Here is a 16,628-nt window from a genome sequence, read left to right as displayed (position 1 = left end):
TCAGAAATTTTATTGATGAAGTGACCAGAAAGGTTGATGAGGGCAGGGTGGTAGATGCAGTCTATATGGATTTCAGAAAGGCCTTTGGTAAGGTTCCACATGGGAGGCTGCTCTGGAAGGTTAGATGGCATGGAATCCAGGGGGAGCTGGCAAATTGGATAGACAATTAGCTTGATGGTAGAAAGCAGAGAGTAATAGTGGAAGGATGCTTGTCTGTCTGCAGGCCTGTGATTAATGGAGTGCCTCAGGGGTCGGTGCTGGGCTCATGACTGTTTGTTATTTATATCAATAATTTGGATGAGAATGTACAAGGCATTGAAAGTAAGTTTGCAGATGACACTAAAATAAGCGATATTGTGGACAGTGAGGAGGGTTATCAGAAATTGCAGCAGGACCTTGATCAGCTGGGCTAGTGGGCCAAGAAATGGCAAATAGAGTTTAATATTTTGGAAAGTCAAATTAAGGTAGGAGTTTCATGGTGAATGGTAGGACCTTAAGGAGTGTAGTGGAACAGAGAGACCTTGGAGTTCAGGTTCACAGTTCTCTGAAAGTGGAGTCACAGATAGACAGGGCAGTGAAGACGACTTTTGGGACACTGACCTTCATCATACTGAGTAAAGGAGTTGGGAAGTTATGTTGCCATTATACAAGATGTTGGTGAGGCCTCACTTGGAGTATTGTTCAGATTTGGTCACTTTGCTATAGGAAGGATGTTATTAAACTGGAAAGAGTGCAGAAGAAATTTACAAGGATGTTGCCAGGACTCAATGGTCTGATTTATAGGGAGAGGTTAGACAAGGTTTCAAAAAAGGTCACAGGGAAATCCCTGGCAAATACAGACCAGTCAGTCTTATGTCTGTGGCCAGCAAAGATTTGGAAAGAATCCAGAATGATAGGATTTATAACTATTTGGCAAAGCATGGTGGGATTAAAGGCAGGCGGCATGGCTTTGTGAGGGACAGGTCATGCCTCACAAACCTTATTAAGTTCTTTGAGGAGGTGACAAGACAGGTCGATGAAGGTCTAGCAGTGGATGTAGTGTATATGGACTTCAGCAAGGCATTTGATAAGGTTCCCCACGGTAGGCTCATTCATAAAGTCAGGAAGTATGGGATACAGGGCGATTTGGCTATCTGGATTCAGAATTGGCTGGCCGACAGAAGGCAGAGAGTGGTTGTCGATGGAAAGTATTCTGCCTGGAGGTCAGTATTGAGTGGTGTCCCACAGGGCTCTGTTCTTGGGCCTCTGCTCTTTGTAGTTTTTATAAATGACTTGGATGAGGAGGTTGAGGGGTGGGTTAGTAAATTTGCCGATGACACAAAGGTTGGAGGTGTCATCGATAGTATCGAGGGCTATTGCAGGCTGCAGTGTGACATAGACAGGATGCAGAGCTGGGCTGAGAAATGGCAGATGGAGTTCAACCTGGATAAATGTGAAGTAATGCATTTTGGAAGGTCAAACTCGAATGCTGAATATAGGATTAAAGACAGGATTCTTGGCAGTGTGGAGGAACAGAGGGATCAGGGTGTGCAAGTACATAGATCCCTCAAAGTTGCCACCCAAGTGGATAGGGTTGTTATGAAAACATATGGTGTTTTGGCTTTCATTAACAGGAGGATCGAGTTCAAGAGCCGCAAGGTTTTGCTGCAGCTCTACAAGTCCCTGGTGAGACCACACTTGGAATATTGTGTCCAGTTCTGGTCGCCCTACTATAGGAAAGATAGAGGCTTTGGAGAGGGTGCAAAGCAGGTTTACCAGGATGCTGCCTGGACTGGGAGGGCTTGTCTGATGAAGAAAGGTTGAATAAGCTCGGGCTTTTCTCTCTGGAGAGAAGGTGGAAGCGACGTGACCTGATCAAGGTGTACAAAATAATGAGAGGAATAGATAGAGTCAATAGCCAGAGACTTTTCCCCAGGGCAGGATTGACTGGTACGAGGAGTCATAGTTTGAAGATATTAGGAGGAAGGTATAAAGGAAACATCAGAGGTAGGTTCTTTCACAGAGAGTTGTGAATGCATGGAATGTGTTGCCAGCGGTGGTGATGGAAGCAGACTCATTGAAGATATTTAAGCGACATCTGGATATCCACATGGATAGCAGTGAGTTGAGGAGTGTGTAGGTTAAGTTCCTATATTTTCCATAAGGATTAAATCTCGGCACAACATTGTGGGCCAGAGGGCCTGTTCTGTGCTGTACGCTTCTATGTTCTAAGCTAGGACTTTTTGTTTACAGTCTAGTAGAATGAGTGCAGACCTTACAGAGGTGTATAAGATCATGACAGACATGGATAAGGAGAATGCATTCAGTCTTTTTCCTAGGATTGGGGAATCAAGGGCTAGACGGCATCAGTTCAAGGTTAGAGGAGAAAGAATAAAAGGGAACCTGAGGGGCAACTTGTTAGACAGAGTGTGGTACACACATGGAATGAGCTGCCATTGGAAGTGGTTGAGGTGGGGTATTTTAACAACATTTAGAAAGGTATTCGGACAAATACATAGATAGGAAAGGATGAGAGGGATTATGTGTTGAGAGTGTGGTGCTGGAAAAGCATAGCAGGTCAGGTACCATCCGAGGAGCAGGAAAATTGATGTTTCGGGCAAGAGGCCTTCATCAGGAATGTTCCTCGGGTGCTGCCTGACCTGCTGTGCTTTTCCAGCACCCCGCTCTCGACTCTGATCTCCAGAATCTGTGGTCCTCACTTGCTCCCATCAGAAGGATATGGGCCAAGCGCAGGGACATTTTGGTGAACATTCACCCGTTAGGGCCAAAGGGCCTGTCTCTGTGTTGTGGGACTCCATGACTTTGTACCTTTGCATTCGTTCCTGCAGCTCTCGCTGTTTGCGAATCTCTGGAAACTGTCGCTCATAGTATTCCCGCACCTTGTTTTCCCTGGCTCGTCGCCGTGGGTTACTCTCAATACGTTCAATCTTCTTTTCCCAGACTTCCATCAGCTGGTCATACCGTTGACAAAATTTCTGTTCCTAAAAAAGATGAAAGGATAGGGCTTTGGGACAATTCTCTCAATCTCTTCAACACTGCATAGAAGTAACCACTGACTCTGCTCCCTCTCAAACAGCAGGCGTTGTTAGAGGAAATGCCAATAAACATAGGAATAATGAACATGAGTGGATCATTCAGTCCCTTCAGCCTGCTCTGCCATTCACGCAGAGCATTGCTGGTCTGTTATTCTCATCATGGCCCACATCTCTCTCACTGTTCCTCATTGTCTGAAGTTGCCAGTTTGTTGTGAAGGAGAGAAATTCTGCTGCCAAGGTAGAGTGGGCAGCTCCAGAATTCCTGATCACATCTATCCCAGTGAGTCATGGCTCTAACATGACAGAGCTTGGAGCTATTCAGAGCAGATCAGCGGTGACAGAAATGACTTTGTGAGAGAAGTTTATAAAGTCAGGCACAGGTTAAATTACTTACTATTTCTAGATCATAATCCCAGTTCTGTGCTCCTGGCCCTGCAGTCCCAGGCCAGTCTCAGCCCCTCTAACCTTTGCCTTAGCAACTCCCTACAAACAGGGTCCCACATCTCTTCTACATTGGGTTCTGGGTTTGAAACAATACCATGTGCACTCTCCCAATTTCTGAAAAGTTAAAGTGGAAAAATACAAGCTGAAAACTTCTCTGCAATTGTGTGGAGATTGTTATTACAAGAGATTCCAAACTGACTGCAAATTGGAGCCTGCAGAGACAGACTTCCCTGGAATTCCATTATATCCTCCTGACGCTAAACATGGCTCTGACCCTAATAATGCCCCCTCACCCCAACCCTAAGGTTTTAGTCCCTCCAACTCCTCACTAATCCCCAACCCTCATTTAAGTTTTTCACAAAGTCTCTCGTGGACAGAGAAAGCTCAGGGGAATGGGACTACCAACTGCACAAAGGGCTGAATAGCCTTCATTGGTATTATTCTGGGAATCCCTTGAACCAGCCGGACTGAGGTTTGCACATATTCAACAAGTAGCTTTACGGCTAATACTTGGATTATACAGCAAAAGAGACAAATTACAAGAAGTAAGAGGATATAAAAGAAAAGACATCAGCAACTGGAAAGCAGCCTCACCCAATGTTTCCGAGCATGGTTCCTCCGCTTGAAATACAAAATCAACCGCTTCCTCATCACCTGGTTTCTGAAATATCGAGAGAACAAATTTAAAGCTCTGATAGTAGCCAACACCCCGTACACAGCATCAAATGATTCACACAGAGAAAGGACAGTAATCCGTACGATCGCTGATGATCCGCACGGAAAACAGACAGAGGAGATCACAGAGGGTCATTGGGGGTTGTGGTGGTCTCAGAGTTACGGGGAGGTCACAGAAGGCCATGGAGAATCACAGGGGTCACAGAAGGTCACTGGGGTCGCAGAGGTCCATGGGGAGGTCATGAAGAGTCATGGATGAGAGGAAAGGAGCACTGGGCTTCTTGACGAGTGCGAAGCTACCATATGGATGGGACTTGGGCAAATGTGTGAGGAATGAGGTGATGGGGTGAGGGATGATGACACAGAATGAGGGGTTGAGCTGGGTGAGGAGATATTTAAGGTAAAGGTGAGGGGATTGAGGCAAGTGAGGGGAGTGACAGTTGTGAGGCAGGTGGAAAGTAACAGAGGAGTAGTAACGGTTGAGGGAAGTGAGGACATGAGGAAATGAGGGGAGTGCAGGGGTGAGGGGGTAGAGATTGACAGGGATGAGGGGTAGTGAGGGTGTACATTGGTAAGGGGGTGACAGGTGTGGGGAGTGCAGAGGGGAATGTGCAGGGACTGAGAGGAGCGAGTAGGTGGGAGAAAAATGAGGGGGCTTGCAGAGGGTGAGGGGGCTGTGCGAGTGAGGGTTGTCACATCTACAAAGTATCAGAGCATCAAGACATCTCTCCTCGTCTCGTCGTCATCTTAGAAACATTCACCTCAGTAACCTGTTTCAGTAAAGCTGTTTAAACAAAAACAAAGAAAATATAGCCCTCAGCCTCACATACACTCAACTTTAAGAGGTTTAGGGTGAGAGGGGAAAAATATAAAAGGGGCAACATTTTTACACAGAGGGTGGTACGTGCATGGAATGAGCTGCCAAAGGATGTGGTGGAGGCTGGTACAATTGCAACAGTTAAGAGGTATTTGGATGGGTATATGAATAGGAAGGGTTTGGAGGATATGGGACGGGTCCTGGCAGGTGGGACTAGATTGGGTTGGGATATCTGGTCGGCATGGACAAGTTGGACTGAAGGGTCTGTTTCTGTGCTGTACATCTCTATGACTCACTCACCTTTATACTCCTCAGTCATTTAGTTTAATAAATTAATTTTCATTTAAATATCTTTGGAGACATGCAGGAATATTCTGCTCAAGGAAGAAAATAGATATAACAGCAACTTTTACTTTTATATCTCTTCTGTCGAAAAATGGACTAAACGTTTTTAGATGTAATAACTGTGAATAATCTGGGTTTCCAAAGGAAAGTTGATTCAATAATACCTTTCAAAAAGAAATGGGATAAACATCTGGAATTGAAATCCTGCAGGACTACAAGGAGGGGCAGGAGGGGCAGGAAGGGCAGAGTTAACATCCTGCAGGACTACAGGGAGGAGCAGGAAGGGCAGGGTTAACTGTGTTACTCTTTCAAAGAGTAGGATTGACTGAATGGCCTTTCTTGGTGCTAATGTTTCTAATCTCAGAAACAGCAAGATCTCTCACTTTAACCAGTTCCCCAATCTACCCTTCAATTCTCACCAAGGTGCGAGGTTACAATATAATTGAAACACAGTGAAGTAAATTCAAACTCACATCCTAATGTTCTCATGATACTGCTTGGTATCTGATGGCTGATTATATAAAGGCTGTTGAAAGAAAAAGAGAAGATAAATAATGACCTGTTCAGGTTCCTGAGAGGATAGTTTCTTTTGAGCTGTGCAGGTGACAGCCCTCCTCTCCCACATCCCGAGTGTTACTGACAGAATCTGGCGATATCTGAGAGACCGCACACTCTGAAAATATCAGAGTTGCTGCTTTTATGAGTGATAGCAGTTAGCTGCTGGTTTTCGTATTCAAATCACTCATCTGGTAACCACAAACTGCTGATGGGAAATCAGCCAAACAAACTCAAGCTTCTTTTTAGTAAAAGACAAAATTTTGTTTGCACGGTTCATTCTCGGGATGTGCCTGCTGCTGGTGTTCACTGGCCACTTCAGAGAAGAATGAAACCATGAGAGACTGGACAAAGTCGTAAATAAGAATGAACCAACTGGAGTTTTGCAGCTGTATGGTCATTTTCTCTGATATAGACATTTTATTTCCAAATAATTTAAACTGAAATCACGTTCTTACATTAGGATTGGAATTCACTCTCTGAATCATTTGGTAACAAGTTTAACAAACACACAATTTGGATTTTGAGACAGCTGCTTTTATTAAGTCCCTCAGGGAGAATAGTTACAACATTTAAAAGACATTTGGATAGGTACATGGATAGGAAATGTTGAGAAAGACATGGGCCAAAGCTGAAAATTTGTTGCTGGAAAAGCCCTGCAGGTCAGGCAGCATCCAAGGAGCAGGAGAATCGATGATTCGGGCATAAGCCCTGTTCCTTGGATGCTGCCTGACCTGCAGGGCTTTTCCAGCAACATATTTTCAGCTCTGATCTCCAGCATCTGCAGTCCTCACTTTCTCCTAAAAGACATGGGCCAAGCCCAGGCAAAAGGCATTAGTTCAGTTCAGGAAACCGAGTCAACATGAATGAGTTGGGCAAGAGAGTCTGTTTCTGTGCTGTATAACTCCATAACAGGAAACAATTTTAGTTATCACAACCCATTCAGGAAAGTTTCTGATACATAAAGCCTCATAATCCAGAGCCAGACAAAAACTGAAAACCTAATTAAATTACTCAACTCCCCAATTTTCTTGTTTGCTTTATTAATAGTAAGTACTGTCATGGTTTCTGTATTTCACAAGAAACTATTACTTATTACAAATAAATCAATTCTAACGCATGTGAACAAAACTGGAAATCATCATCAGGTAAATCTACAAGAATCTGAAATTCTAGCCCTCTTTTAAAAACAGACACATACACTAATTAAAGCGTTAAGGGTGAAGGAAAAAGTACTTGGGAAACACTGTCCAATTGCACCAGTCAATAGGATCTGATGAGGTTTCTCTTTTTGCTTCCCATGACCTTTCTATTCTCCAATCTTTTTACTTCCAGCTTCTTTCAATTCTTTGCAGAAGATACAGGCAGTGAGCACACTTGTTAATAAGTCTTTCAGTTACTGGTTAGAGGCAACAGTTTACAGCAATTGATGGGAGAGAATGACTGTCTGCTAATGGACTTGTTGTCTTTAATCATGTCACGCAATAGGTAATATCTCTATTTCAGATCAACTGGTTCAAGTCCCACTCGATGGAGAAAGAAGGTGTTTTCATAACCTGGCCAGACAGGTTGAGCGTAAACTCGAAAATATTTCCAACACAGGTCAATGGCAGGTGGTAAGAGCAGGAGAGATTCCTGATCAACATGAAATGGAAAGAAAAATGGGATCTTCTCCCATTACTGTTCAGAGTTCTGGACTACAGATACATAACAGGGCATGTTAACCAGCAACTCTGAATCTTCGGGGGGCAGTCAGATTGGCTTGATGGGTAGCATGGATCAGACTGATTGCCCTTCTATCTGGAATGGATTTGGTTTCCTTGCCGACCCTGGGGTGAGGTCGCAGCAATGTTGGCTGGACTGGCTGAGAACTGAAGATGATGATACACGGCCCTTGGATCTGCTGTGTTGAAGTATATCTGCATAAGTAATTGTTGGCGCACACTCCAGCAGTCTGCAGGCTGCTCAGATCTCTCTTGCAATTAATGGGAGCAACAAGGAGTTTAATCACATTGATGTTAGCTTTAAACCGGTTTTGAATTTTTTTCTGCTCCCATGTTGAATTTGCGACATTGTAGATGGTGCTTCGATGCATGTGGAAACACTGGAGAACATCTACTCAATCAAGTCGAGGAACTCTGGGCTTTTAGCTGAGTAAGCAATATGCCTGATAGTTGTGTGAGGACAACCTTTCTGCTTTGAATGCACCAGCTTCAGAGCTTGCATCCTAATCCTTGTGCATCAACAGGAGTAATAGGTACAGTCAGCACTGTGATAGTTGTTTAGAGTCAAGTCTGGTGATGATCAGATCCAGATGGTGTCAATTTCCTGATCTTGAATATCTTCAGAACATGACCAAGATTCCCATCTGTCCTGGGAATGTGTAATGACATCTCTGATCAAGTTGATTGGGAAATATCTGTCTCCAGAACTCCTTATTTGCATGGTTTATTCTGACAGGTGTTGGTTATGCAGCGCTAGGGGTAGCAGCAAACCTCAACTTGTCTCTATCTGTTCCATATTTTTCCCAGGCCATAATGTCTGAGACAGGAGGAATGCGTCTCGTGATCTACAGCCATTTGCTGTACTCAGATTCATGTGAATTATATCATTCACACCCACAAGCTGTCCACCTACCTGGGAACTACTCACATAGTTGTTGGAAGGCAGAAGGCCTTTTTACAACTTCACAGACTAATCAGCTATTTGCTGCCAGCTGAATCTCACTTTAGACACACCCCCTGAGCCAGTTTGTCTGGAACACTAAACATCCCTCATTGTTTGATACCCCATGTCCTGTCCACCATCTCAAGGCACAAGTTAGGAGTGTGACAGAATACTCCCCATTTCCCTGGATGAGTACAGCCCAACAACACTCACGAAGCTCGACACCGTCCAGGTCAAAGCAGCCCGCTCGATTGGCACTACATCCATTCCCTCTACCACCACCAGTATGTATGGCAGAAATTCACCAAGGCCCCTAAGACAGCACCTTCCAAATCCACGACCATTTCCATCTAGAAGGATAAGGGCAGCAGATACAAGGGAACACTATCACCTGGAGGTTCCCCTCCAAGTCACTTACCATCCTGACTTGGAAATACGCCACCATTCCTTCACAGTCACTGGGTCAAATTCCTGGAACTCTCCCTAATAGCACATGGTCTGCAGTGGTTCAAGAGGGCAGCTCATTGCCACTTTCTCCAGAGCATTTAGGGATAGACAATAATCATTGGTATTCATTCACATTCCATAATGAATAAAATAAAATAATGAAACAGGTTCTAACATCCTCTGATTTAGGATAAAACAGCTTCCTCAACATTACCAACAGTTTTGTATTGGCAACATGTAATCTCAAGTCAGATACATAACTACCATGTTCTAAGTAGCTAACCCACATGTTTTTATTCTCAGCCTCTGAAATAACAAGGCTGTAGCGGCACTTGAACAGAATATCGCTGTGTGATTCTCCATCAAAGACAGCCAACAATGATCGTGGGAAATGAGTGCTGTTTATGGGTTTCCTGTTCCATGCTCAGATCGGTCTGTGAAAGGTTGAGGCAGCTCGTAGAATGAAGATGTCAGCCGACAATATTCTGAAGGTCTTATTGAGTTAATGGTCCAAAGAGCAGTTTTCTATTTTCTTTCATTTAAAATTCAGTATAAACTGAAGGGTTAGTTGTATATCAGACAGAGATGAGACTCACCAGTTCAACATGAGGACCCAGTTGATCGAACGTTCGGTGAGCAGCTTCTGCTTTTTTCTGCAGTAAGAGAGATATTTTTCAGAATTATTTTTAAACACTGAAGATTTATTGTCAAAATGCAGCAGCCATTTCAGGGAGTTGCATGGTGACTACTGTCCAGACACTATACAGTAACCAGGCAGCAACCAGTGGCCCAGCACTGGTGACTGAAATGAAGACGATTGCTTTTCAGTAACATCACCATTATTGTGGTGCAGAAGGAAGCTATTTGACCCATTATGCCTTCACTGGTTCTATACCCTCCTAATAATCTTCTGCCCTTTCCCCATCTCCCCACATACCATTACCATCCAAAAACAATGAATGCCCTTTTGAACGTCTCAATTGAACCACATTTCTAGGCAGTACATTCCAGACCCTAACTACTCAAAATTTTTTTCACACATCACCTTTGCTTCATTTGCACATCACTTTTAAACCTACGCCCCTCTCGCTCGTTTCTTTTACTGAGTGAAAACATTTTCTCCCTTCTACTCTGTCCAGCTCATTCATCATTTTGAAAATCTCTATCAAATTTCCTGTCAGCTTTCTCCTCTCCAAGAACAGTCCCAGTTTCCTCAATCCATCTTCTTCACTGAAATTTCTCATCCCTTGAACCATTCTTGTAAGTTGTTTCTGCACATTCTCACTCCAATGTCTTCACATCTTTCCTATAATGTGGCACCCCAACAGTACACAATACTCCATCTAAGGTCTGACAAGTGTCTTGTACAAGTTCAATATTATCTCCCTGCTCTTGTAGTCTATACCCCAAGAAAACTGTGTGCTTTATTAACCTTCAATAATCTGTGCACAACTTACACCCAGCTGCCTCTGTTCCTGCACCCCCTTTAGAGTTGAGCTCCTTATTTCATACTGTCTTTCAATGTTCTTCCTACCATAATACATCACCTCATATTTCTCTGCATTGAACCTCACCTGCCACTGATCCGTCTATTCTAAAGAAGGGTCACTCAACCCAAAATGTTAACTTTGATTTCTCTCCGCAGATGCTGCCAGACCTGCTGAGCTTTTACAGCAATTTCTGTTTTTGTTTCTGATTTACAGCAACTATAGTTCTTTCAGTTTCTATCCATTTGCTCTAACATGTCAATGTCCTTTTGGAATTTTACACTGCCCTCCTTACAGTTTACAACTCTTCCAAGTTTTGGGTTCTCTGCAAACTTGGAAATTGTCCCCTGTACACAAAGATCCAGAGCATGATTATGTATCAGGAAAAGCAAGGGTCCCATATCAACCCCTAGGGAACTCCACATCAAATCTTCCACCAGAAAGGGAACAATCTCCATCGACCATTACTCTCTGTTTCTAATGACTCTACCAATTTTCCATCCGTTCTAAATAAAATAAGCCATGGCTTGGACAGCATCCTCCTCTTTTATAAAGGCAGGTGCAATGTATTCATTTAATACCTCAGCCTGCCTCCTCCTGTAAATCCCTGAGCAGCCCTATTCCCTCTGACTACAACCCCCACCCCCCCACTTACCTACAGCAGTATTCATGGGATGGGGACATCATTGACCAGAGCTGAAAAATGTGTTGCTGGAAAAGCACAGCAGGTCAGGCAGCATTCAAGGAACAGGAGAATTAATGTTTCGGGCATAAGCCCTTTTTTATTGACCAGGCCAACATTTAGTATTGATCCAATAGCCCTAGAATGCAATGGCTTGCTTGGCTATTTAAGAGGACAGTTGAGTATCAAACATATTGTTATGGATCTGGAGTCACCTGTAGGTCAGACCAGGTGAGGATGGCAGATTTCCCTCCCTAAAAAACATTTATGATCCTGATGGGTTATTTTACACAAATTATGATAGTTCTGTGCCACTGTGATTGAGGCTAGTTTCCACTTCCAGAACTTATTTAACTGAATCACATCACTCGCTATGATGAGATTTGAATCCCCTTGTCGCTTAGTCCCGAGCATGAGCCACAAGGCTATCTTTTTTCAGACCTAATTTCAGGCCTTGCCCAGAACACAGGAGTCAAGTCATTTGTTTCCTCTCTCCAGCCACCTTGATTCCTTTGGAGAATGTGGGAAGTTGGAAGACTATAAGCGATCGTAACAGAATTAGGCCATTTGGCCCATCAAGTCTCCTCCACCACTTGGCCTCCACAGCCTTTTGCAGCAACGAGTTCCACAGATTCACCAGCGTCTGGCTGAAGAAATTTCTCATCTCAATTCTAAATGTCATCTCTTCACTCTGAGGCTGTGCCCTCAAGTCCTAGTTCCTCCTACTACTGGAAGCATCTTCTCCAGGTTCACTCTATCCTGGCCTCTCAGTATTCTGTACATTTCAATCAGATCCCTCTAAACTCCATCAAATACAAATCTCAATTGCTTCTTATATGCTCAGAAATCAGTTGTCACCAGGTTACAGTCCGATAGGTTTGTTTGAAATCACAAGCTTTCAGAGCGTTGCTCCTTCTACAGGTTACCTTGTCCCCACCCCAGCCCAACACCAGCACCTCCACATGGCTCCTCATATGACAAGCCCTTTATTCCTGGTATCATTTTTGTAAATCTCTGGACCCTCTAAAGCTCCTTCCTTAGATATGGGGCCCCAAGCGGCTTTCAATATTCCAAACATGGTCAGACCAGAGTCTTGGACAGCATCAGCAGTACATCTCTGTTCTTGTAATGAATGCTAACATTGCATTTGTCTTCCCAAATGAAACTCAGTAGCTCTGCCAGATCTATGGAGAGAAAGCAGTGTTAACATTTCAGCTCAAGTGACCGTTGTCTAGAACAATTTTTATTTCTTATTTCCAACATCTACAGTTCTCTGGTTCTTTGTTCACTGAACCTGCAAGTTAACTTTAACAGAATCCTGAACTATAATTCCTAAATCCCTTTATGCTTCAGATTTCCAAAGCCTTTCCCATTTAAAAAATATTGTACATCTCCATTCTTATTAAAATGCATAACCTCATACTTCACCTCATTTGCCTTCCATCTACCACTTCTATGCCCACTTCTAGTCTGTCCAAGTCCTTCTGCAGCCTCTCCACCTCCTCAACACTACCTGCCCCTGTATTAACTACAAAGGCCCAGTTACTGGTTGATTATCAAATGGTTTGAACACACCTTCCTGTGCTATGTCCTGGAATGGGGATTTGAACCTGGAGGTTCTATCCCAGAGACAGGGACACTACCTACTGACTGGAGCTATTTGACTAAAATAAACACAAAGAACCACAGATGTTAGAAATCCAAAACAAAATCAGAGCGTGCTGGAGGAATTCAGCAGGTCTTTTTCTCTCTGCACAGTTCCTGCCAGACCTGCTGAGCTTCTCCTGGACTCCATGTTACTCTTTCAGAACTCCTAGACTTGTCAAGTCGGAGATGGAGGAGAGGATTGCGAGGTCATGGAATTTCGACGTTTCGGGCATAAGCCCTTCTTCAGGAATGAGGAAAGTGTGTCCAGCAGGCTAAGATAAAAGGTAGGGAGGAGGGACTTGGGGGAGGGGCGATGGAGATGCGATAGGTGGAAGGAGGTCAAGGTGAGGGTGATAGGCTGGAGTGGGGTGGGGGTGGAGAGGTCAGGAAGAAGATTGCAGGTTAGGAAGGCGGTGCTGAGTTCGAGGGATTCGACTGAGACAAGGTGGGGGGAGGGGAAATGAGGAAACTGGAGAAATCTGAGTTCATCCCTTGTGGTTGGAGGGTTCCCAGGTGGAAGATGAGGTGCTCTTCCTCCAGCCGTCGTGTTGCTATGGTCTGGCGATGGAGGAGTCCAAGGACCTGCATGTCCTTGGTGGAGTGGGAGGGGGAGTTAAAGTGTTGAGCCACGGGGTGGTTGGGTTGGTTGGTGCGAGTGTCCCAGAGGTGTTCTCTGAAGCGTTCCGCATGTAGGCGGTCTGTCTCCCCAATATAGAGGAGGCCACATCGGGTGCAGCGGATGCAATAGATGATGTGTGTGGAGGTGCAGGTGAATTTGTGGCGGATATGGAAGGATCCCTTGGGGCCTTGGAGAGATGTAAGGGAGGAGGTGTGGGCGCAAGTTTTGCATTTCTTGCGGTTGCAGGGTAAGGTGCCGGGAGTGGAGGTTTGGTTGGTGGGGGGTGTGGACCTGACGAGGGAGTCACGGAGAGAGTGATCGACGATGCACTCCACCTCATCTCCTCCACTTCCCTCTCCTCCGCCCTTGAGCCCCGCCCCTCTAACCGCCACCAGGACAGAACCCCACTGGTTCTCACCTACCACCCCACCAACCTCCATATACAGCGTATCATCCACCGTCATTTCCACCACCTCCAAACGGACCCCACCACCAGGGATATATTTCCCTCCCCTCCCCTATCAGCGTTCCAAAAAGACCACTCCCTCCGTGACTCCCTCGTCAGGTCCACACCCCCCACCAACCCAACCTCCACTCCCGGCACCTTCCCCTGCAACCGCAGGAAATGCAAAACTTGCGCCCACACCTCCTCCCCTACATCTCTCCAAGGCCCCAAGGGATCCTTCCATATCTGCCACAAATTCACCTGCACCTCCACACACATCATCTATTGCATCCGCTGCACCCGATGTGGCCTTCCCTATATTGGGGAGACAGACCTCCTACTTGCGGAACGTTTCAGAGAACACCTCTGGGACACCCGGACCAAACAACCCAACCACCCCGTGGCTCAACACTTCAACTCCCCCTCCCACTCCACCAAGGACATGCAGGTCCTTGGATTCCTCCATCGCCAGATCATAACAACATGACAGTTGGAGGAAGAGCGCCTCATCTTCTGCCTGGGAACCCTCCAACCACAAGGAATGAACTCAGATTTCTCCAGTTTCCTCATTCCCCCCCCCCCCACCTTGTCTCAGTCGAATCCCTCGAACTTAGCACCGCCTTCCTAACCTGCAATCTTCTTCCTGACCTCTCCGCCCCCACCCCACTCCGGCCTATCACCCTCACCTTGACCTCCTTCCACCTATCGCATCTCCATCGCCCCTCCCCCAAGTCCCTCCTCCCTACCTTTTATCTTAGCCTGCTGAACACACTTTCCTCATTCCTGAAGAAGGGCTTATGCCCGAAACGTTGAATTTCCTGTTCCTTGGATGCTGCCTGACCTGCTGCACTCTTCCAGCAACACATTTTCAGCTCTGCTCTCCAGCATCTGCAGACCTCACTTTCTCCTCTTGCGAGGTCATGGTCAGGCTAGAGTTAAGTTAGAGCTGGGCATTGTCAGAACCCATGGGAAAACTAACTCTGTGTTAACACTGTGATGGGGAAAGAGGGGAGCAGTAAAAATGAGCTCGGGATAAATCCTTGGAGGAGAATGTTCTGATTAAGATGAGAAGCCACTGCAGCTGGTTCTCCATCTCGACATCAATTGATAGAATGGAATGAAGAAAGCAAGGCCCACCCTGTAAAGTATCAGTGAATCAGATGAACTTGGCAGTGAAAGGAAGGTTTGAGCTCTGTGTCATCACTGCCTGTTCCTGCAGCAATTAAACCCTTACCCTGTTTTCATCGTAAATGATTTGCACCACACTGCGATGTCGCTGTTCAGTAGGAGGTGGGGAAGCTGGATTCTCAGGTTTCACTGGCCTTGCAACCTCAGCTTCAAGTTGTTGCTGTCAAAAGAGAAAAACAAAGAGTGTGAAATGAAAGATCAGCACATTCAAAAGAGGTTTCATCAACACTTCAAGGTGATGCGAGACCAGGATGGACAACACCATGTGACTCTCGTCAGGATGTGATACATTTGGTCATCTCAAGGCTGACAGTCATTTCCCTTGTCTGAATGATCGGAGATGCTAAGAGGGGTTATATTACACTAAGTGAGTCTGTGATGGGAATGTATCCCAATGACAGACTTACTTTCCATTACTAAGTCTATACTGTGGAAAAGCAATGCTTTGCTCAATGTGTAAAGCTGATTAAGTGGCTCTTAAAACAGACACTTTGACATTGAGATGTTTCTTCTCCCGGCTTACAGGCAAAAGCTCAAGCAGGCAACCCCCCCTCGGGGATACAGGTCCAGGCAGAGGGTCAACTCTGGTACTGTCTGGAATCAGCTGATTGGGCCATATTCAAACTAGAGCCCCAGACAGACACCCGGCCACGATGGCAAGGACTGAATGACATCACAGGTTCTAAAAAGGGAGAGTGCAAGATAGCAGACGATGACACATCCCTCCCAGATCATCTCAACGTCTTCTATACTCACTTTGAGCAGAATATCGGCGGAGAGGTAACATCTATTCCAACAAGTCCTGACAAACCTATCCCAACAGTCACTGTATCAGAGGTCAGATCAGTTTTCTTTCATGTGAATCCAAGGAAAGTGATGGGGCCAGACGGAGTACCAGGCCATGCACTGAGAGCATGCGCAGATCAACTGGCAGAGGTCTTCTCCAACATGTTCAACCTCTCCCTGCAGCAGGCCACTGTCCCTGCCTGTTTCAAGAGGCCAACATCATCCCTGTGCCTAAGAAGGCTCATGCAGCATGTCTCAGTGACTACCGCCCAGTGGCCCTAACTTTAGTGGTCATAAAGTGCTTTCAAAGGCTGGTCATGGCACTAATCAACTCCAACCTCCCCACTACTCTTGACCCACTCCAATTTGCCTATCGGACCAACAAATCCATGTCAGATGCCATGTTACTTGCCCTTCACTCCTCCCTGGAACATCCTTACACCAAGAACAGCTACATAAGAATCCTACTCATTGACTACAGTTCAGCCTTCAACACTATTATCCCCTCGAGACTGATGACTAAACTTAGTGATCTCAGACTGAGCCCCACTCTCTGCAACTGGACCCTCAGTTTCCTGAGCCACAGGCCACAATCAGTGAAGATTGGGGACAATATTTCATCCTCACTAACACTCAACACTGGAGCCCCCCAGGGGTGCGTACTCAGCCCCTTACTGTACTCACTGTATACCCAAGACTGCGTCACCAAATACCAGACTAACGCCATTTACCAGTTTGCTGATGACTCCACCATAGTCGGTTGAATCTCAGATGGCGATGAAACAGACG

At 45.4% G+C, this 16,628-nt stretch overlaps 1 protein-coding gene across 8 annotated transcripts in view; it reads right to left on the bottom strand.

Moving 5' to 3' along the window:
* ncor2 (nuclear receptor corepressor 2) overlaps positions 1–16,628 on the bottom strand; it is a 246,500-nt gene that overhangs the window by 145,390 nt on the left and 84,482 nt on the right. For all 8 annotated transcript variants that reach the window (XM_060843298.1, XM_060843304.1, XM_060843302.1 and 5 more), the window contains 5 exons: positions 15,100–15,213; positions 9,582–9,638; positions 5,790–5,842; positions 4,074–4,140; positions 2,809–2,981 (listed from right to left, as the gene is read on the bottom strand). In XM_060843298.1, the coding sequence (XP_060699281.1) occupies positions 2,809–2,981; positions 4,074–4,140; positions 5,790–5,842; positions 9,582–9,638; positions 15,100–15,213 (464 nt within the window). The remainder of the gene's footprint in view (positions 1–2,808; positions 2,982–4,073; positions 4,141–5,789; positions 5,843–9,581; positions 9,639–15,099; positions 15,214–16,628) is intronic.

Source organism: Hemiscyllium ocellatum, chromosome 24, assembly GCF_020745735.1.
Source record: "Hemiscyllium ocellatum isolate sHemOce1 chromosome 24, sHemOce1.pat.X.cur, whole genome shotgun sequence".
NCBI lineage: Eukaryota > Metazoa > Chordata > Chondrichthyes > Orectolobiformes > Hemiscylliidae > Hemiscyllium > Hemiscyllium ocellatum.
Note: the sequence above shows the minus strand (reverse complement) of the source record. Positions and strands in the feature narration are given on the sequence as shown.